The following is a 23441-nucleotide window of genomic DNA, read 5'->3' on the forward strand; positions in this document are numbered from 1 at the left end:
GGACCGAGTTCTCTTTAATTTTTTTTTATCAAATTTGCCAATACTATTAAACAAATTCTTATTGGTTCTAATAAATTCATCTTTGGAGGCTATGCTTTTTTGTGCTATGTTATTTACTAACAATTTTTTTATCAGATTAAGTTTTATACAATCATCTAGTCCGACTATCGGACTTGAACTATTATTTACCACTAAAAATGTTGGCATAAAACAATAAATTACTATTATATTCAAATAAGAGTTTTGCAGATGCCTCGGGTTCAATTCTAAATCTTCCATACATCTCAATTATAGATTTTAATTCTATAATTGAATCTCTTCCACTTTTAATTTTATTAAGTATGACCTCTGGTATCAAATTTACCTCTGCTCCAGTATCTAACTTAATTTTAACAAGTTAATAGTTAATTTTAGTTTTTTACCCCCATAATTTATTCATACTGTGAACTAAAGTCTCTATTTTAAATCCTCCACTAAAATCTTCGTTATTATCAATATTTTGTTACGTTATTTTTTGTATATTCTTATTATTTTTACACCCTATAGCATAATGATTTAGACCTATACAAAGCTTACAAGTTTTTCTAAATGCTGGACAATCCCTAGAGCCATGCTCTTTATTAAATTTTTTACACTTATAAATTGTATTTAAATTACTTTTATCTTTTTCATTGACATAACCATTATTCGAATCACGTTTAGATGTCTTACTGTAATATTGTCTTTTTGGGGTTTTTGTCCATTTCTGTGGTTTCTTTGGTTCCTTCCGTATGGCCAGCACAATACTCTTGTCTTCCATTTCTTCGTATTGAATTTTTGCAATTTTTATAAGTTTGCATAGTACTATTGTCTTCATGAATGTTTTTCTTTCATCAAACTTCCTTGTGTAGGGCCATTACCAAAGCCACTCCAAATAATAACAAAATGTAATTAAAGTAAATAAATGTAAAATGCACATATTCAATATATTCTGACAAATAAAAAAGACTACATTTTGAATAATCGATGAAACTTAATAAAAATTATATCATTTAAAATCAGAATAATATTTTTTCCAACAGCTTCAATATTGAGTTTAAAAAAAATGTTTGTAAATGAATATGTTTTAAAAATTGTAGTATTAAATAATATTATATATTTTTGGAACATTCATAGCATAAGACTTATAGGAAGTTGTATAAATAACTGAATTTTATTAGTTGAAAATTCTCAAACTTTATTTAAAAACACGGTGTCATATAGAATAATATATATGACTAACATAGGTCAATATATTTCATAAAAACTTAAACTAAAAAGTAGAGAATTATTTTTTGATAAAAGAGTATAAATAATGATATTTTATTATTTACAATATTATTTGAAACCTTTTATTTATATAGTTCATCTGAGCACAATTTTATTTTTAATTCTCAGTTATTATATAGTTATAAACAGGGCTCTGAACTTTATGCGCTAAAAAATAATGAAGTATTGTGCATATGCACTAAAAAAAAGCTTAAATATGCAATATTATGCAGTATAATCTGTAGTTTCAAGTCACGGTATCCGGAGAACAAGTGCCGCCATTCCCCCACCCGGGGCACGGCAGAAACCTACGGGTGCCCCATAAGAAATTCTGCCTAACACAACACACACGTGTACCAACCTACCAAATTTAAAAACCTACAGTGCCCTCCTCCACACCCAATGGCCTTAGTTGCCGCGGGTTACCCAATAAAAAAAAAAAAAAATCTGTAGTTTAAAAAAAACCCATATACATTTTATTAAGCTTAAAAAACAAAGAATTATTTTTTTTATTAGGTACAAATTTAGGTATAATTTTTCATTTTTGGTTTATAGAACTTGAAACGTTTTTTGATTATTCATGTTCCTAAATATAACAGACTAAATGGATCAAATACAACAAATATTAAATCATGTTATTTACCTGAATTACATTGAATGATTAGACTGTTTTTACCTGGTTGATAAATTGAAATCGATTCTTGGTATAGTATAATTCAAAATATTTGCAATGGCGGCTTTATTTTTAATTTTTTAAATCAATGATTTATTAACATAATATGCATTAATATACTAAAAATCTTTAAATATGTAAAATCATGTTAAGTTAGTCAAATATGCAAAAATATCCAACTCACATTTTTGAATTAAGATTGTATTTACTATGAAATTAATTTGTATCAAATTAGATTTTTAATAAGCAGCTTTCTGAGAAATATGCAAATGCATAAAGTTCTGAGCCCTGGTTATAGTTAGAGGACTAGGAAATATAAATTTACAATTCATTGAGAAAAATCCAAAGTAAAATAAATCACTAAGCAATTATGTTTAAAAAATTAATTGGAAGCTGGAATTAAAAATTTTTATATATTTATTATATTATTTATATATTTACTAGCTGTCCCTTCCGGTGTTGCCCGTGCCAAAGATTAATTTTTTTTAACTTCTATATAGAAACGTACTTCATGTTATGTATCTACGAATGATGCACATATATGAATATTGTTCTTATTTTAGCAGCCCGATCTTCCTTTAGGAGATAAAATGTTAATAATTAAAAACACAATTGGCTGCACTGCTGACTCGTGCACACGCACTTAGTGTTAAAATGAAAAAACATTATCAGTCAAATTGTTGTGAGAAAAAGTCCAACCCATACTATTTTGTGCAGCAGACTCTTATATTATATTATTAATCTAGATATTATGAATATTGCCTATGGTACCACTAAAAATTAAATATTATGTATTATATTATATACTAATAAAATTATAATTATCAAAATAATATTATATACTACTGTACTAAATACTAAGTCTCTTAAAGGTTATCAATATAATAACTTAGTGATAAAATATCTGTTTATTATCTATGTTAAAAGTTTTGTATAGCTTATCTTCCACAGATTTTATATTATAATATTAAATGTAAAATGCAGAGTAAGAGGTGAGAGCAATCCTTAGAGGTCAAGCCCAAGGGTGTTTGTACATGGCAGAGTTCCCTAACTTATATGTAAAATAATTTAAATAATCAAAATAATTCTGTAAGATTGTGGCAAAAGCTGTTGCAAAAAGTCGATTTTGGGATGATATACAATAAAGTTGAAATTTCACCACGTAAAAGTATGATATCTGTAGGTAGCTCTGTTATAAACAATAAACTAAAATGATAACTGTATAACTGGATAAAATAAAACTGGGACGGTACATGATAAGCCGTATATCATCACGGGCTACCAATAATTATTATGATCATTAATGATACACATATCATCAAAGGCACAGAGTATTAGTCCGTGACTAATAGTAAATATTCCTAATTGTCACTGTTTTTCCGTGTTCTAGATATCATTCATTATTAAATGTAATATTATGTATTATTATATTATCAAATCTATGATCAAATTATTTTACATTATTTTATAAAGTGATTCTTTTGTATATTTATAAATAATTCGGTTGTTATCTTGGTAATCTGACATTGAACTCATAAGAAATTGAATATCATATGAATTTAAATAAATTTAAAAATACGGGTCAAGTAGGTAGGTATTGCTCTTCTGTACAGTAGTTGTCGAGCATGTTGTTGTAATAGTTTTATATTTGAACTCTGATAAATCATTGCTTACAAAAACGATTCAGAGCGGAGTTATCTTATCCTAGTATACTAGTAAAAATAGCATTAAACTTAATAGTATAAATTAAAAATAAATAATAATCAAAAATATCTTATGGCTATATATATCATGCTTTGCCTTGCCCAATTCGTTGAATTCAGATTATTTTTTTTACCACAAACATATTTCTATGACAAAAAAAAAAATAAAACTTAAAATGCCATTTATTAAATTGAATTAATATTCAGTGTTAACAATTCACATTGGCTATAAGGTAAGAAATGTTTAATACTTTACGGTTAACAATGGTCGTTGCAGTACAGATGTATATAATATCGTATAATATTCATGATTTACCTTTAAAATAACACACAGATTTTTATTAATAAATTACCATTAACAAAAACATCATTATATTATACAATTTACAAATCGTTATATTAAATATAACACTGAGATCTATAGACTATAATTATCAGGGTTGTTTGCTTTAGGTTATATAAATAAGACACATAAATGAATATACCTAATTTCTAACCAGTTAATTATTAATAGGGCTCTGAAGTTATAGGAGTTTAAAAGGTAAAGTATACATGTAAATATGCATGAAAAAATGTCAAATATAAAAAAATGTTTTTATTAATATTCATAAAAATTCAAAACTTAAAATTTAAAAAAAAACCATAATATATTGTTACTAATTTGCACAAAAAAAATTTTAAAATATGGATAATTTATTTATTTGATGTAGGAAAATCACGAAATATGCAGTTTTTCCTTTAAATTGAAAAAATATGCAAAATATACATTTAAAATGTTTGATTTTTTAAATACCATTGTAAAGTTACGATTTCTAGTTTAGTCTGCTATAAATCAAAAACATATAGAATAGTATACAACTCCTACAACTACCAAGCCCTGATTATTTACTATTTTTGTTCAGTAATAATTAGTACCACCCGTGTGAAAAAAATTATTTTTGGCAGCTGTCTTATTTGAATTTAAGGTTTGTCACCACTGCATTCCTCTATTGTTCTTAGTCGTAATCTTAGTAGTAGGTATCTATAATATTTTGACTTGATTATTACAATCAATACTTACCCTTTTTCAAAACCAGTATTTGTCGGTAAATTAGTATTCAGCAAAATGAGCATAAACTGTGTATTGCCTATTATGATTTGTTTTACTCATTATTTACCCATTTTTTTTCCAAAACAAATATACCTATTACAATGAAAAATAAAATAAGTACATTATTAACAAAAAAAAAAAATTTAACTGAAAATATTTTAAATTAAAAAAAAAAATTAAGAATTAAGATTATGGTGAAGTATAATATTATAACATTATTTTTAAAGGCCAAAGTTCACGTGGATCCAAAAAATATCGAAAGCCTAAACAAAAAGATTTTAACTCTACTCAATTAATTGATGAAGAGCATTGGAGTAGAAACAATAAATATGATGGAGATTTGTTTTTAGAAAGCAATTACCGTAAACATTTAAGCCGACATGCAAACAAGTAAGTTTTTGTTAATATATATTTTTTAATTCTCATATATTAATTGTATTTTATATCACAGAGTTTTATTGCGAATCCGTATGTTGTATTACATTAAAAGTGATATAGTTGGTGAGTTTGCCTTACAAGTCGCAGAAGGTGTTCATGTCAGGTCAGTTAATTATAATTATATTTAATTAGAAATTATTATAAAAATTAATGAAATTTTATCATTTTAATTGAACATTTTCTGATTGAAAAAATAAAATGTCTTAAATAAAAAAAAAAGGTGGATAAGTGGATGTCGCTCTGCTGTACGGTAGGTTACAAGTGGGTCACTGTAATGGATGGTGTTAAATTTGAATTCAATGATATAATATCAGTGTATAAGAAAAACGATTCTGAGCTAAAACAGTCAGTCAGCCTATGATATTACCAAGTATATTTGATGATATTATTGTGAATAAAGTAATTTATATATAACCTATTTACGTGGAGCCTTGTTTTAAATTTTCAATCCTTAGCCATAAAAGTTAAACATTTTATACATTTTTAACTACAAAATAATTAATAAATGTTGTCAACATTTGAACTTTAAATGCTTATAAAAAAAAATTGTGCCTATGTATTTTTAATATTTTTCAACTGCTATTAGAACGATATATCAGGAGCCTTATATTAAATTTTCACGCTTTTTTACCCAACAAAAATTTTTTTATTGATATTTATAGAAAAAAAAACTAAAAAATTTGAAAACTGACAATGTCCGTAAACCGCTCAAAAAGAGTCAAAATATTTTCAAAATTTTATGGTGTATAGAAAATGATAATATAAACATTCAGTGAAATTTTCAAGTATCTACAGTCGTTCGTTTTTTAATTACAACAAAATAAGAAAATTATTACATGAGAAATCGAGTGAATATCAAATGTTGTAAAAATATAAATTTCAGACGCTCATAAAATATTAATTTAAGTTTCTTGTACACATTTTTTTTTTGATAAAGGTAGACAAACTTATGAGTAATCTTATATTACATTTTCAAATCTTAGATTTAAATAGAAAAATTTTTATGAATTCTCATCAAAATAATTTGCTATTTTTCGTGATTTTTCCGTATTTTGTCAAAATTTGAACTTTAAATGCTTATAATTAAAAACTGTGACTAAGGATTTTTAATTTTTTTCATCTGCCTTTGAAACAATAACCTGGGAGCCTTCTATTAAATTTTCAAGCTTTTTTACTCAACAGATAAAATTTTATTGATATTTATAGAAAAAAAAACTAAAAAAATTGAAAACTGACAATGGCCGTAAACAGCTCAAAAAGAGTCAAAATATTTTGTAAATTTTATGGTGCATAGAAAATGCTAATATAAACATTCAGTCAAAATTTCATGTTCCTACGGTCATTCGTTTTAGAGTTACACCAAAAACCAAAATCGATTTTCTCGAAAACAGATTTTGCGTAAAAATTCCCGTTTTTCCTTAATTTTTCTTTTGTTTTTCACGTCGCTTGTGTGTGCCCCAAAGTACCAACTAGATTCACTTTCCTATCAGAAAAGTTACTATTGAAGAAAATCCAAGCACTTTTACTGTCCTAAAAGGTGATGACAGACACAAAAATAAAAAAAAAAATAAAAAAATAAAAAAAAAAAATAAACACATCATTGTAGAATCAATAAATTCATCGCTTCGCTCAGAATCTAAAAGTTATAATAAGAAATTATAATCGATTAGTTGTAAATGGCATAGATCACTTGTATCTCAAGTTTCAATTAAATTTGGAAATCACGTTTTTACTAAATTTCTTTATGAACTACATAATTTTTCATCACAAAAACTTATAATGTCAATAGATAAAATTTTGTTAAACAAAAATTAACCGTGCTATATGAATTATTATTTTATGCATAGTTAAAATTTTAAATATAAAAATAAAAACATGAAATAGAAAATAGATTAGTAGTTATTGTTTTTATAACTACTCTATATTATTTGCTAAATAATTTTTTTTAGTTATTGACTATATAAGTGTGTGAACGGGAGGTATATTATGTTAAGTAATGTTTATTTTATTATACTGTGGCACATTCAAATGTTTTACTCAATTTATTTACTAAATATAATACAAAATAAATAATGCGTCATATATATTGATGTTTATCATGTACAAACAGTTCAATTTGTCAACATAAGGGTCTTATTTTAATTTTAGTCAAATAATAAGTTTAATTTTGAAATGTTATGTTTATACTCTGTTTGCCAAGAGAACACGCCGGTTCTGTGCATGCAGACAGACGGCTGCTCGCTCCCCGAGGCTCTATTTGTAAGTTTCACAACAACAATAGGTCATTGACGCCGATGCTAGCTATGTCAGTCGGCAGTCATGTCCTGCTGCCGGCAGCTATGGGTGGGTGAAGCATGGGTATGCGCAGAACAAACCGATTTTCGTTGTACCGGGGCATGTTCTCTCGGCGAACAGAATATAGTCTCATATACATTTATTTAATCATATAATAACATTCTAATGATACTTTATATAACGGACAAATTATTTTATTCAAACAAAAGCTGAGAAAAACATAAAATTAATTGAACAATTATTATTATTTATTTTTAAAAATATTACTTTATATATATATGTGATGATTTCTCAGTATACATATTATTTTAATTACCTCTTTTTAGTGCTTTACCGATTAATACGCCAATTTGTGATTTAACTCCTGCACCTTGGTGGGACAGAGACGCGGATCGTTCACTTTTGGTTGGCACGTATAAACATGGTTTTGAGTCTTACAATCAAATGAGAAGTGATCCGGCTTTGTCTTTCCTTGCCAAATGTGGTCCACCAACACTGTATGTATTTATTTATTCTTTTATCTAGTATAATATATTTAAATAAATAATGAAGTAAAATATTTCTTTATTTAACTTGTGTTAAAATAATTTAAATTTATTTATCAGTGAGGAAAAAGAAACATCGATAACAAAATTCAATGATGTTGAAGAAGGTGCTGAAATACCTTTAAACTCTGAGGAAGTATCATCAGAGCCACCAACTCCTTTAGCAACTGAAGAGAATGCTATAAGTATTGCTATAGCACCACCAACACCAACATCTACTACAGATGAATTCATATGGCCATCAATTGGTGATCTTAACAACAGGGTGAGACGACTAATAAGTACCTGTCAAAGAAACTTCAAAAAAGAAGAACAAAAGCTGGTGCAAAAAGCTAAGGTTAGTAATATTTTTAAGTATGGAATAGTATTTAGACAACATAGTCAAGACTTACCAATTAAAAAAATATTCTATATAGGGAACTATTCTATCCTATTTTAAATTTAAAAAATTGTCTTAAGTGTTAATCAAGCATTTATGCCTTAAATATTTAGCTAATAACCCTAGATATGCTGGCTAAGAAAGTTTTCAATTCATTTATATTTATATTAAGTAAATATTCAAAATTGATAGGTTAGAATAGGTATACTGTTTTTATTACTACTGTGAATTCTGGAACTCCAAAATTGGTATTTGTTTCTATGCAGGATGTGACCATGTATAAATATGATCTCGGATCGCCGAGATCTTTGATGGATTCCATCAGTTCATCACAGGCATTGCCGGTAAATCTTTTTGTGTGTGTCTTGTGAATATTCTGTATTATTTTTTTTTTGTTTTCGTTTTTATTTGATTTTCATTTGAACCTTTCATTCAGCATGACACATAGATTAAAATATTTTGAAATATTTGTTTTGTGTTTCATTATGATTTATTGATCAGTCACCAATTAATAAGTTTAATTTATAAAACTATTATTTTTGTAAGTACATTTAAATAGGGAGGACAATTTTAAAATATGATTAAAATATTACATCATAGTTTGGTCCTTGGACGTATTTAATTTACTATTTATTTAATAGAATCTTTATGGTAATTGGTGGTTTTGGTGCAGGTTATTTTTTCATGAAGTAAGAAGATGGAAAATTAATCTTTGAATTTATCATACTTTATCTTCATCAGTACAAATTTGTTGGTCAACTGTCATGCACATTTGTGGTATATCTATTTAAAGTATATATTGTTCAAAATGTAATACAAAAATTGAAAAATAATTGTTCAGGACACACCTTAAAATATGTTTTATTATACTAGTATGTGGTCACGCTATATTTTATACATTTTTATTTATTCATATAAAAAATGTTAATTATATTCCCATATTCCAAGGAACCAAAATTAACTTTGAATTAATTTACTTAAAATAACACGTAATTTTAAATCTGAAAATATGTATGATTTGGGTTATATAAAGGCATAAATGTCTGTATAAATATTATGTTTTCTTTGCGTTGGTTTCGTGTGTGTGAATGATGTGGTAGTATTATTGATATGGCCTTGTGTGTCGTTGAATTACATTTTTATTTTTTGTATATATACACGCGCGCACTCACACACATACCCACACACAATATATTTTGACTATTTTATATACAATATAGTAAACTTGAAATTTCATGTTAATAATTATAAAATTCAAGCATTTTTATAATGAATTTTAACAATTTTAGTTAAAATATTATGATATTAAAATAAACTACATAAGTAATAAACTAATAAATTTAAAATTAAAAAAAAAAACATTTATTATTATTGTATTTTAGTATTGAAAAAGAAAAATCATTTTTTGAGAAATATAGATATGTTTAATTTTACTCCTTGGAATATTTCATGAATTAAATTTGTTCCTCCTTATTGTTTTAAAATGAAATACTAGTTATTACTTTGTTAGGTAGACATTTATTTTTTCTACATCCAATAAATACCTATTGAATACTTTTTCTTTATTTGTTAATTAAAATTATATCATATTTATCTACCACAAAAGTTGTGTGTTATTGGTAGTTGACTTGACTGATGAAATTTATTCTTTTTATTTTTATGTTAAAAAAAATTTGTTTTATTACATATGTTTTTGAAAACTAAATATGTAGGTACACAGCAGTTTATATATTTGCATCATAACATTTATTAATTGCTAAATACAAATAACTTGAATGATTCAACATAATATTTTGTATTCACTTTAATACTACATGTAGCTTGTCTTAAATATAATTAAACTTTTAAAAATTCAATAAATATAATCTACACAACTCAATATATTTTTTAAATTTTTATAATGAGATTAATTACTACCTTCCTACTTGATGGATTTTTGTTTTATTTTAATTTTTTTTTATTTACATAGACATTTAATGTATTTAGAAAGCTTTTACTTTACACGTGTAGTTGGGCGGCTAACACCTTTTTTAAATTTTTTTATTTAATATTTATTGAACGATTATATAACTAGATATATCTAGTTGTTTGGTAGATTTCTGTAGATGATTTGATTTCATAAGCTAAAATAATATAATGTTATGGTTTTTATGTGAAATTTCGTTAAATATAATATTATAGTAAAGTAGACCTGTTGACGTAGATTATGTCTAGTTGCATGGATGTTTGTGTGTTCGTAGCTAGGAGAATCAACGTGCGCAGCGACGTCAGGTACAGCCCAATTATCAGGAGACGTTGCCAGCCTCCTTGGTACGGGACAGCCCGGATGGGACTGGCAACAACTGGCCATGTATCTTTGGGTTCGTATCTGAGTTCATCAAATTTACTTGCTGGTCAACAAATAAAATGGATTTGCACTAATACTAATAGTTATGGAATGGACTTGCTTTTTAATAATTAATATTAAAAAGCGGTAAATTTGATCATGGGATTTACTTTTAAAAATAATTTACTTTTAACATGATTTACATAATAAAAAGGAAAACTAATTTCAAATTTAACTATTCCTTACAATTTTGTTGGTGAATAAATTGTAATATTTTACTCAAAACAAATATATCAATACAAATTATTGATTTTTTCTATCAAACCAATGTATTTAATATTATATTCACCTTTTTAATAGTATATTGTTAAATTTCCGAACAAAACTTATGTATATATTTGTTTGTTATAGTCATATCTATGATTATTATGTAATATACATATTATATAGTTATTTTAAACTGACCAGATGAAATAGAATACTTCACATCCAAATTGGTTGTTTCCATTTTATAAACTCTTAAAATAGCAAATTTATATTAACTTTACATATTAGATTGTTAATTTAAATACTATAATGAATTGCCCAATTCTAAAATTTAAAAGTATTATTGTCTAGTGGAAATCTTTTCCTGATATATTTTAATTATAAGCGAGTTATGAGTGTAAAAAATATTTATCGCAGAACCCAGATAATGTTGTAGATAAAGTCTGATAGTTGATTATATTAATACTAACACAAATTGAGCAGCTAAACATAAGTTTGTCATATTATGCATTTGTAAGATGGAGACAACAGATTTAGAAGTGAAATCCTCTTAATGCATAAAGAATACAATTACATTATGAGCAAAAAATTTACATTTTATTACATAATAATAGCAGTTTACAAAAAAATTTGTAAGATGAAATAAAACCAGGAGTCCTTAATTCCATAGTTAGTGTGAAAAGAATTAATAAGAGAAAACTAATTTTACATTAAGTCTATATATTACATGTTGGATAATGATTGTGTTAAAAAATAAATGATAAGAGTAAAAAAAATATTCTATTGTATTTCGCATAAATATAATATTATCTATTAATTTGATATCCTCTGCAGTCAAAATTCAAAACCCACATTCTATAACTGTCTAATATTAAGGCTCAACAATAAAAAATATATTAAAAATATAATCAGTGTATAGTTAGTTAATAATGCAATTTTATTGGCAAGAATAACAATTAGGGTAGATATATATCATCATATATCATAAAAATTTTATTATACCTCAATCATATTTTAGATCATATTTTATTATAAAAAATATGGTTGATTCGTCTATTATTGAATGAATACTTCTCAGCATTAATTAATGCTTGTAAAACATTTTTAATTTTTAATTTTTTGATTTTTAAATCTATATACTATTTATGAAATGTATAATATACAATACATTTGATAGGTGATATTTTATAATTTTAATTTTAAGTATAATTACTAAATATTTTAGACATTGTATGTTGTTAAAATTTTTAATTTTTGTAAGCTGAGAATAAATAGAGCTGTAATCATGAACTAAGTGATACAATGTATTAACTTATCGTGTGTATGTACACTGTACAGTTCAACATAAATTAATTTGATAGTCACAGTCTTATAATAATGAAGCAATCATTTATTATTAATATTTAATTTTTATTATAATTTAATAATTATACGAGTTCTTGATTAATATGTTTTGTTATTTGTACAAAATATAAGTTTTAATAACACTGAAAAATACCAATCACAAAATACATTTTTATATTTATACATATAATTTTTTTAGTTAGTATCTAGCACAATTTAATTAAAATAAATATACATTCAAAATGTTGAACTAAATCTAATATTAGTTACTTTTGTGAAACCCCGGGTGCTTAAGTCGTATTTATGATATTCTATTTATTACATTTATTTACTAATTGTATGTTACTATTTAAAAATAAATGAAGTGAGTACTAAATGTAGTGTTTGGGATAACAATGCATGTGGAAAAAAAATTTGTGTAATTATATTATACATACAAACATTCTATGTTTAGTTTTATTTAAATATTTTTTAAATTGGTCATGACTCATAAGTTTATAAACTATAAATTTCATGCATATTGATGAATGGAAAATCTTAATAAATCTTAAGTGTATTTTCACACATTTTTTTTTTATGTTATTATATATATATTATATTTATTTATCAAATTTCAGCTGGACTTTAACGCTTGATGCCTGTGTGTGTGTATTATCTTAGTTTGCTTTTCTTGGCTATATTAATTAATTTGAGCGCTTGGTCAACAGAGCATGAACATTGTTTAGTATTATAATTTTTAATATCAATAAATTAATAATCATGATTAAATGAATATTAAATATACTTGAATTTATTCACAAAATATAATATTCAACTTACATTTTTTGGTATTTCTATTGTAAAATATTTATCTGAATATTAACTAATCTTATGATTTTTATTATTATTTTGTTTTACATAGAAGGTGGAAAGACGAGAGAAATATGAACAATTTGTTAGAGAACGCGAACGTCAAAGACTCGAAATAAGTCAGAAAAAATGGACGCGTAAAGAAGAGCAAGAGTTTTATAGAGCTGTAACTGCTTATGGTGTTGATTATGACAGGTATTTATAATACTGGTTTACAAATTAATTAGAAAATTTTTTTATATGTAAAATGTTAACAATTTATGTATTTCAGGGTTTCGAAGACTTATAATTGGACTAAATTTAAGAGTGTTGCTAGATTAGAAAAGAAATATGACGATACATTAACAGAATATTTCCGATCATTTTATGCAATGTGTAAACGTTTATGTGGTCAAACTTTAACAGAAGAAGAAGGTAATAAGAATATTTATGTAAAATGTTGTCTTTTTGTGTTAAATATTTATTGTTCCTTATCATAACAAATATCTTTAGAACTATGTGATTTCCCAATGGAAATGATAAATGAAGAAAGAGCTCGGCGAGCACTTGATCGTATTAATTTAATTGTTAAAATACGAGAAGAAACATTGAATCATCCACGTCTAGATGAACGTTTAAAAGGTTGTCAAGTATCTGCTGATGTGCCTGATTGGTGGCAACCGGGAAAACACGATAAAGATTTACTTATCGGAGTTTCAAAGTAATTTTTTCACGCATAACTAAAAAGCCTTTTTGTATATTATATTTCTATAATATATTCTTATTATTTTAGGCATGGTTTAGGAAGAACAGATTTTTATATTCTTAATGACCCAGAATTATCATTCCGAGAAATTGTTCAAAAAAATCTGTTATCAGCTGTATCGGGATCATTTACCACAGAAATGCTCGAAGCCGCTAAATTGGAAACAACCAAAACGGAAGCGGCTAAATTAGATGCAACCAAAATGGAAGCAGTTAAATTGGATACTGCCAAAACGGAAACTGCTAAAACAGATATAATTAAACTAGACATTGTTAAAACAGAAGCCATCAAAATAGAATCAACCAATTCTGAAACTATTAACTCTGAAGTACCGAAATCTGAAACTGCTAAAACTGAAAAAGCTGATTCGGAAATAAAAATAGAATCAGTGGAACCACAAGAAATGGAAGTAGAAAAAATTGAAATCAATGATGATTCAACTCCTGATAAAACTGAGTCAACAAGAACTGAAGCTATTGTCGCTAATATAAATGGAGATGTTGAAAATACTAATGAAAAAGTAGAAATACCATCAAATGAAGAACCTAAAGAACAGATGGATGTAGACAGCGACGACAGTAAAAAACCAAACATTTCTGATGATAGTTGTAAAGTAGAAGAAGAAGTATCTGATACTCCTACAGAGCAATTCAATGATAAATCTTCTGATGAAATAGTTGACCAACAAAATGAAGATGAAAAATCAGAAAACACTACAAGTGTAGAGAACAAACAGACTGATGTAAAAGAGACAGATGAATCACAAAATAATGAAGTAGAAAATACTGTAAAAAGTGATGACGTCGAATCTAAAATTGAATCTATTAAAAATGTCATTGATGAGGTTCCTTTAGACACAATAAGTAAAACTGATACTAAAGTTACTGAACCCACTGTTAAATCTAAGGAATGTTCATCATCTGTAGAGAGTGTAGATAGATTAAAAGCCATGTTTCCAGAACTGGAAGTAGTGCACAAAGATGTATCTAGTCCAACCATTGATAAATTACCAATGCATAAGCCTCTGCAACAGATCGACCAAACCATTGCTCATCTCTTAGCTACAAGCTATCAAAACCCAATTAAATGGCCTAAAGTAAGTTTACTAATGATTTTAAATGATGATCTGATTTAAATTTGTTGATGTTTAATTTGCTTGTTTTTTTCGAATTAATAGGAACATGCACTAGTTGTCCGTTTGCAGCATATAGTAGAGTGTGTTGAAACAGGAGAATGGCCTGTTAGCAAGAAATTTTCTGCTTATGCTCAAAATCCAAGTATGTGTGGAATGGGAATAGAAGAAACTGATATAACTGTTTCTAAAAGAGATGTTGGAGTATCTCATGATCATTTAAATTTATCCGATATCCATAATGAACATTCAAGTCTGAAAGCCAATAATGTTATGGCTCATTCAAACCCTAATTTGAAACGTAAACGTCACATTGCTATTGATGTTGAGACAGAAAGAGGTACCTACATTTGTTTATTTATCTTTCATAATTATACCTTTTTAGTTTATACATATACATATTTAAATTTTTACAGCTAAACTGCATGCACTATTAAATACTAATTCTATCCCAGCTCATCCAATCAAACATTCTCCAGCTCCTATGTGGGAACAAACGGATGAATCACTTTCCGAAGATTCAAGGTTAGATCTTAGTTTTTACAGTATATTCGCAAATTTAATAAATTAAACATTTATATATAGGCGTTCAACTCCAGTCACACCACAACTCATTCAGCCGCCACCAGCTCACCAACAATCCCATAATACACCTTCACGATTAATGAACATGGGGTATGATCTTAAAGTCTTAAACAATCCAAAACCTCCTACTACTGTTGTTGCTACAACACAATCTACTGGACCTATGGATTTATCTTCTGGGTTAGTACTATATATAAAATGGATATACTTCCATTTTTTATACTGTTAAAAAAAATATCCTTATTTAATCAATATAACTAAGATAATTTGATGGTAACAAAAAATACTAAGTTCATTTTTAACATTTTCTTTTAAAATTAGTGGTGGCACGCAAGCTGGATGCATGGATTTAAGTTCAGGACCAAGAACATCATCTGTGTCTATTAATGAGGCTCAAGATTTTTCAATGCCATTCAAAAATAAACCAGTTCAAAATATAACTCAAACACCTTCATCTACACCTCCAAAAAGCAAATTAGATGACATGTTGAACAAACTTATGCAAAAAAAAAATTGTGTGCGCACACCACGCGTGAGTTTACTAAATAATGAAATAATAAATTTTAATTTATAATTATAAACAATATTATTTAATTTTTCTTTTTAGCCTGCTGATGAACCTGTAGTCGGAAAGGAAATGAAACGACGTAAACTAGATGAAATTGTTTTTGGCCTCTCTGCTGCCAAAGAACAACAATCGTTACCTTCATCGGAGCAGAAAAAACACTTGGCATCAACTTCAACTGGTCACAATTACCCAACGCCTTCAAATAAATCACAACAAAATATGACACAACAAATAGGAGCAGCTCATAGACAATCTACTAAAATAGATCCACTTGCAGCGTATTTATCTTCTCAAGTTCACGAACAGCAATCCAATTTACTCAAACAACATACAACTTTACAACAACAACTTGCTCAACAGCAACAAGTGATACAATTTAATACATTTCTTCTAAATCTTAATGCTTAATTTTTATTTTTCACTCCCAGGTATTAAAAATGTCTCAAGCTTCAAGTGTGTCATCTGTATCTCAAACACAACGTAAAATGTATGAAGCAATGATGGATAGTATGGCAAAGAGTACTGCCGAGTACTCGGGGAAACTAAATGCTTCATCGTTTTCTCAAGAATCTAAAGTATTAGTTATTTCATTTAACAATTAATTTATTTAAAAAAATATTTTATCTTTAATTAATTAATATTATAGGTTAATAAATGGTTAGCTGAACAAAACGCACTGATGACTGACCAACAAATGTCTGCAGACTTCTTGTCAGCTCCAAGAAGAAGACGGCCAAGGGTAGATCCAACATTATTGGATTGGAAAAAATTGACTGGTGAAGAAAATGTATCTGTCATAAATAGAACAACAGGAAAAAAGGTATAGTTTAATGAAGTTAATATATTTTTTTTTTTTATGTTTTTCCATTAAAATTAAATTGTGTCTTTAAATACTAATTAAATAAATAATATTTAATATTATTTTTACAGTTAACTGGTACAAAAGCTCCACAGTTGAAAAGAATTGGACAATGGCTGCTTGAAAATCCAGCCTATGATGTAGATCCTAAATGGGCAGACTTAGTTAAAGAACGTGGGAACCTCACTCATGATTTACAAAAACGTTTACCTCAAACAGAACGCAAGAAAGGCCCTGGTCGACCACCAATGCAATCTGGAGAAAGCTCGTCTAGTCAATCTTTATCAGCTAATCAACCTTCGACGTCAATGGCACCAAATCTTTCATTCCCGTCATTGGCATCAGCAGGGCTTGGTGGATTAAATCCGTCTACTTTGTTATCAAGTTTATCGATGGGAAATTTTGACCCTAAAAATAATCCTTTGCTTATGCCATTTAGTGGATTGCCAAATATTGGTGCCTTAGGAGGTATGGGAGGATTGAGTAATATGAATTTAACTAATTCCTTATTTGCCAACCTTGCTGGTCTAGGCCTTCCTGGCCTGGCTGGTATGGATCCATCGAGTATGAATGACAGTTCTCATTCAACACAAAGTCCACAGTCGAACCCTAAGTCTTCCAAATCGAGGAAATCTGAATCTAATACCAAAAATATTCCATCCTCATCAGCTAATGTACCTTCGAGTATGCCTGGTTCATTGCCATTTTTCTTCCCAAATCCTAGCTTGTTATATACGCCTTTGGGTTTGGGTGGATTAAATCCATTTTCATTACAACCAGGAGCTATATCATCTGCGTATGATAGCCTTTCATTGTTGAATGGTAGTTTAAATGTGTCATCGCCAAACACATCCCAAAACTCGCTTTCACGTCATAAAACTTCAAGTAGCCGAGGTCAAAATTCTAATGTTAGCACTGTTACATCGTCTAGCCAAAGACAACCAAGAACTAGTACACATCATCTTCCATCACCAACTCAAAGTTCAACAGATCTTCTTGAGAATTTAACACGAGCTGGGCGTAATTTACCTCCTCCAGATTTATCAAAAAACCGTAGTTCAAGAGATGTTGACAATCTACGTTCCCTTATGTCAAGTATTCCATCATTTAACGTATTGGCAGCAGGAGCCCTAGCAAGTGGTAATGACTCAAAGAAAACTAGAGAGCAAGAGATGAGAGAAGCCCTAGAGAATTTAAGTAAAGCTTCACCTGAACTATTTGCTCGATCATTGCCTGATGACAAAAAATTTAGTTTCCCATCTATGGAAATGATTGAGAAAACTTTAAAGAGACCAGCGGAGCAAAATACATCAAACGAAAGACCAAACAAGCGAGCTAAAGACATGATATCACCAATTACAATACCTATACCTCCAACTATGACTAAATTACCATCTACTACTAATAGGGAAAATTTATCAGAATCTGGTATTGATTTATCCGGTACTGTCAAAGCTAAATCTCCTGAAAAACAAAGAGAAAAACTAAAAAAAATGGATATTCCTCAACCCACTAACGTAGACGTGGAATGTGATTCACAATTATTGGATAAATGTGACACAGAAAGCATTGATATGACAAAACAAAAATCTGACATGGTTGATGAAAATGATGAGAAAAATGGTGGCAAAAACCGTAAAAGATGTCGAACAAAAAAAACTTCTGTTGATGAGAATGTCGAGCGTAAGAACTTACGAAGTAATGCTGGTAGAGCTGCTGCAGCTGCAGCTGCAAGAACGAAGTCCCATTCACCATCTCCATCGCCAGAATAATGAGTATATTGTATTTTTCCTGCTACAACTTGATGAGGTATAAAACCATTCCTAGTATTTGAGGCTCAGATAAGCATTTCTGATTGTTTTACTACAATATTTTTTTTCTTAAAAGTATTATTTTTTTTTTTTTTTTAAATAGTATTTTTAAGATCATTTTTTCTTATTTGGTTTGACGTTTAAGTTTTTTAAAAATATATTTGTTTAATTCTTGATTACTTCAAACCTAAAGCTCAAATTTGATATTTGATTTTTATTATTTTTGTTCAATTGAATTTATTATCTAAAATATGATAAGTGCCGTTTTATTATAATAGATCATTTTGAGGTGTCCGTGATGTAAATATATTTTATTGCTCTCTAAAATATAAAAAGAATAAGTAAACAAATCTATTTTTAAAAATGTCGATTCCCTGATTTTTATTGGTTTTTTTTTTTTAAAATTTGTTTAGTGATTTTTTTATACAACTGTGATAGTGTATTTTCATTTTGGAGAACTTACACTTAGTAGATGTATTTGTGCATTTGTAAAGAAAACTTATACTTTTACTACAAGTATAAATTATATGTTTTCTTCCTGGCAAATAAACATTCATATTAATACGTATTTTTTTTTCCGACAGTTATTAATTTTATTATTTAACCAGTATTCTGTTGCTAGGTAATTTTTACCCTTTTCTCAAGCAGCTAATGTGTCACTTACGCACACACAATTTATAAATGTTTATATAATTATACTGGTATTTATTTGTTAATAACATTTTTTTAGTCATGTGACCACATTTCCTCAGTCACCATTGTTTATGTATAACCCCCAGACATGTCCGATGTATTTTATGTGTAACCTATTTTTGTATATATGTTATATAATTCTATATAAATATGTGTATACATAAACAAATAATATTATAGGTAAAAAAACTTATCTAGTTTTTAGTACTATTGTTTTTTTTTTATTATTATTAAAATTAAAATAACAATTTTTTTAATGTACATTAACCATATTCTGGATCGAAGATCCTTTTTAGGATGAGTGTGATGAGTATTACATACATGACCTGAACAAAATCAGTTTATATAAAATACAAATTAGGTGAACGAATATGTACTTCAGTAATATTACTTTGTAGGTTTAATGACAGGTTCTTAAGGTTCTTATCTACATTATAATATAATGTTATGTGTGTATAAGTATATGTGTATTTATTTAGATGCATATTTACACTTATATTTATATACATAATATACCTTGAATTATGTATGTTGTATGATTATGTAATAAAAGGTAACGTGGAAAATAAAAAACATCACAAACGTTTTACAACATTTTTAAATTGACCGCAGAGGTACTTATATTTATAATATTTTATTATATATAAATTAATGGGGTTCTTTTATTTTGTTTGTTTGACAGTGTTTTCATCATGTGGTGGCCTTAAAAAAAAAAAAAAAAAATTAAAAAAATATGTACCATATTCTAACTTACTCGAACCTAAAACGCTTTATCATTTTTAATCAAATGATATAGGTTGAGATAGTTTTTATATGTTAGACGTTGTTTATGTTTAACTGTCTTGAAAAGTGTTACAATCACTGTGGGTAGATAACTAGTACTTTATTATTAATTGTTAGTTTTCATCGAAACAAACAATTATTAAAAACATTCCTAGTTGTCTATCCTACGATTTTAACGCTAATATAATTCTAATACAAATTACTATTAATTTCAATTATTTTTTTTAAAATTAAATACACATATCTGCTCTCAATTATAACAACTTTAAATGTGAGTTACAGAACTAAAATGTAATGGTTTAATAATAAGTAAATCGATCTTTTTTTTTTAAGTTAGTTAAACTACTGATGGAAATTATTAGGAAAATTGTATAACTGTATTCATATTTCCACGTCATTTTTTATTTATTTATTTATTTATTTATTTATTGATATATTTATATAGACTTTTAAAAAACGCCAACCTTCGATAAAATTAAAATAATTGTTCCTACTAGGAACCTAAAATTGTCAATGTCATTTAGAAACACATGTTGATGGTAACCTTTTACTGTTTAAATTGTACTGGATATTAATAATTTGCCCATATGAAGGCTGATATAAGTACCTATATATTGTGCACTGTTTACAGTCGATGTTTCTGTAACATTTTTTTTACTTGTACAAAATAAAAATTGTTTTTCTATTTTATTTCTATTTATTTAAATGTGTTTAAAGACAGAATAATTGATTTTGGTTTTATTTTCCATGATACAAACATAAAAATTAGCAAGTTATTTATATATGAAAAGCAAGTTTATTGTTATAAAATTGAATGTATTTTTTTCAAAGTGAACATAGAAGATAATATACTTGTACAATTATGCTGTACTAAATGCATTGCACACTGGTATAAATAAAAAGAAGGCGGCTTCTTAAGTATCTTCTTAATATCTAAAACATTTAGAGATTTATCCCTTCCAAAATCTTGGTATACATAATTGTTCACAAATAAATACTATCGAATAATTTCAAATCAAAATAATGATTCTATTTTTTATGATATTTTGAAGTTATGTTATCTATAATTGTCCATTTAACTTGAAATTTGTTTCAATTTATATAATATATTTGGTTATGCTGGATGGCCCTAAGAGAGGGGTGTGTGGTGTACAATGATCTAATATTTATTTATTAAAATGTATCATATTAGTATAGACTAAAGTAACTTTTGAGAGACTAATGAGAGTTCTATATAGAAAGGTAAAAAGAAGATTCTTGATTTCCAAAAGGTAGTTTGATTGATTTATTAATTATCAGTTACAGGAACGGAAAATATAATCATATAAGTTATGCTTCATAATTAAGAAATGCATGCACTTATACTAAACTCAGTTGAGGTATTCAATTTAATACAGTAAGTAATGACCTAAGATTGGTTGAATAATAAAGTTGAATTCTACAGCATTTCAAATTAATTTTGTCTTGCAAATTAAAAATGGTTCTTTTGAATGAATTTGTCATCATTTAAGCTGTACTAAATTATGTATGTTGTCTTTGTTCAAAATTATTAAGAGTCCAAATGAACAAAAAATCTTAGTCTGTCTAGTATTCAGTATTCTCGATCTGATTTAAGTCCGGTGAATTATAATAAACTGAATTTACCAATTGCTACAATATGTTAGTAGTTAAACACGTTATATGTATGTGGAAAACTTATAATTTTAGCCCACAACCTTAATTGTTTATGTATTAGAAAATTAGCACTGTTTGATGATGTTTTGAACACTACAAACCAAGGCTGTACAAGTTAATGATTTTTTTTAACTCAGTTAAGTTAAGTTAATATGCACCAATAACAAAAAGTTAAAAGTTAATTTAACTATAGGTTAACTCAGTTAAGTTAAAGTTAATACACACTTTTTGTTAAGTTAAAAAAAAGTTAATTTGTTTATACAACGCTAGCGTACTTGATTTTTTTCCAACCCAAAACTAAATTATAGGATATAGTGTTAATATTTCATACAGTATTTCCATATAAGTTAGATTTGAATGATAAACATTTTTAACTTTAAACAATTTACGATACATATTTTTAGACATGAAAATGAAATAGACTGAAATAGTGAAATATTATAAAATTAAAAACAAAATAAATTAACTTAACTTACTTCTTAAAATGAAAAATTAACTCGTTAATTTCACGTTAATTAAGAAAGAAATTTAGTAAGTTAACAGTTAAGTTAATGGAAAGCCAAAAGTAACTAGTTAATGCCTAAATTTAAAAAAAAAGATAGAGAATAATATTTTTGAGGGAATGACATATCGATTTCTCTAAATATTGTTTCAAAACAATTTAAACAAAATTTAAATCTACAAAATGTTTTTGTTTATTTTGAAAGTTGAATACAAAGTCGAATGACAATAAAATATAAAATCGATATGTCATTCCCTCAAAAATATTATTCTCTATCTTTTTTATAATGGGTGATTTTACTCTGAAATTACTTATAAACATAGAAAAAACTATTCTGCGCAAATGCGTTTTGTCGGAGAAAACAAATAGTTCGCTGATATCCTCTTAAAGGGGCTGGAGCGTAATCCATTCTAAGGAGTTAAAACTAGGCATTTTATATTTCAAGTTATTTGGGTCTTGTGAATGTATTGAAAGTAAATGAACATTAGTGAGTGTAATTCGTAGTACCGATTAAGTTGTATAGGGGCATCATAGTGACCGGATATCGGGATATGTCCGTCTGTAATTTTACTTACACGCATGTACGTGTCACCTCATATTACTTTATAAAATTATAAAAATAATTATAATATATTATATTGACGAGAAGAGAAAGGAGAACCTCCCTCCCCCTCACACACACATAGGTATTATGTATGTATGTGTACTCAATGGCGTACGCAGGGGGGGGGCTAAAGGGCTGACCCCCCCTTGCCTGTATTATTATTACTTTAAAAAAATAAATATTTATCAAGTTTCAACTGTCAACATTTACTATAGTAAGCAAGATGTCATATACGTCTTACCAGAATGAATTCATTTTTAAAATCTTTGTTCTTGCATATCAATTTTCC

At 27.2% G+C, this 23441-nt stretch overlaps 1 protein-coding gene across 5 annotated transcripts in view; it reads left to right on the forward strand.

Annotated features, from left to right (window-relative positions):
- LOC132934336 (chromodomain-helicase-DNA-binding protein 7) overlaps positions 1 to 21057 on the forward strand; it is a 45291-nt gene extending 24234 nt beyond the window's left edge. For 3 of the 5 annotated variants that reach the window (XM_061000639.1, XM_061000638.1, XM_061000641.1), the window contains 17 exons: positions 4981 to 5143; positions 5205 to 5294; positions 7813 to 7983; positions 8092 to 8368; positions 10651 to 10770; positions 13249 to 13391; positions 13468 to 13610; positions 13689 to 13896; positions 13969 to 15037; positions 15119 to 15413; positions 15490 to 15598; positions 15659 to 15838; positions 15980 to 16190; positions 16266 to 16592; positions 16655 to 16801; positions 16873 to 17046; positions 17157 to 21057. In XM_061000639.1, coding sequence (XP_060856622.1) covers positions 4981 to 5143; positions 5205 to 5294; positions 7813 to 7983; positions 8092 to 8368; positions 10651 to 10770; positions 13249 to 13391; positions 13468 to 13610; positions 13689 to 13896; positions 13969 to 15037; positions 15119 to 15413; positions 15490 to 15598; positions 15659 to 15838; positions 15980 to 16190; positions 16266 to 16592; positions 16655 to 16801; positions 16873 to 17046; positions 17157 to 18857 — 5528 coding nt within the window. In that variant the 3' untranslated portion in view covers positions 18858 to 21057. Of the gene's footprint in view, positions 1 to 4980; positions 5144 to 5204; positions 5295 to 7812; positions 7984 to 8091; positions 8369 to 8676; positions 8755 to 10650; positions 10771 to 13248; positions 13392 to 13467; positions 13611 to 13688; positions 13897 to 13968; positions 15038 to 15118; positions 15414 to 15489; positions 15599 to 15658; positions 15839 to 15979; positions 16191 to 16265; positions 16593 to 16654; positions 16802 to 16872; positions 17047 to 17156 lie in introns of all 5 variants that reach the window. The other 2 variants (XM_061000640.1, XM_061000642.1) reach the window with 2 other exon arrangements.
- Positions 21058 to 23441: the final 2384 nt, after the last annotated feature.

Source organism: Metopolophium dirhodum, chromosome 1 (genome assembly GCF_019925205.1).
Source record: "Metopolophium dirhodum isolate CAU chromosome 1, ASM1992520v1, whole genome shotgun sequence".
NCBI lineage: Eukaryota > Metazoa > Arthropoda > Insecta > Hemiptera > Aphididae > Metopolophium > Metopolophium dirhodum.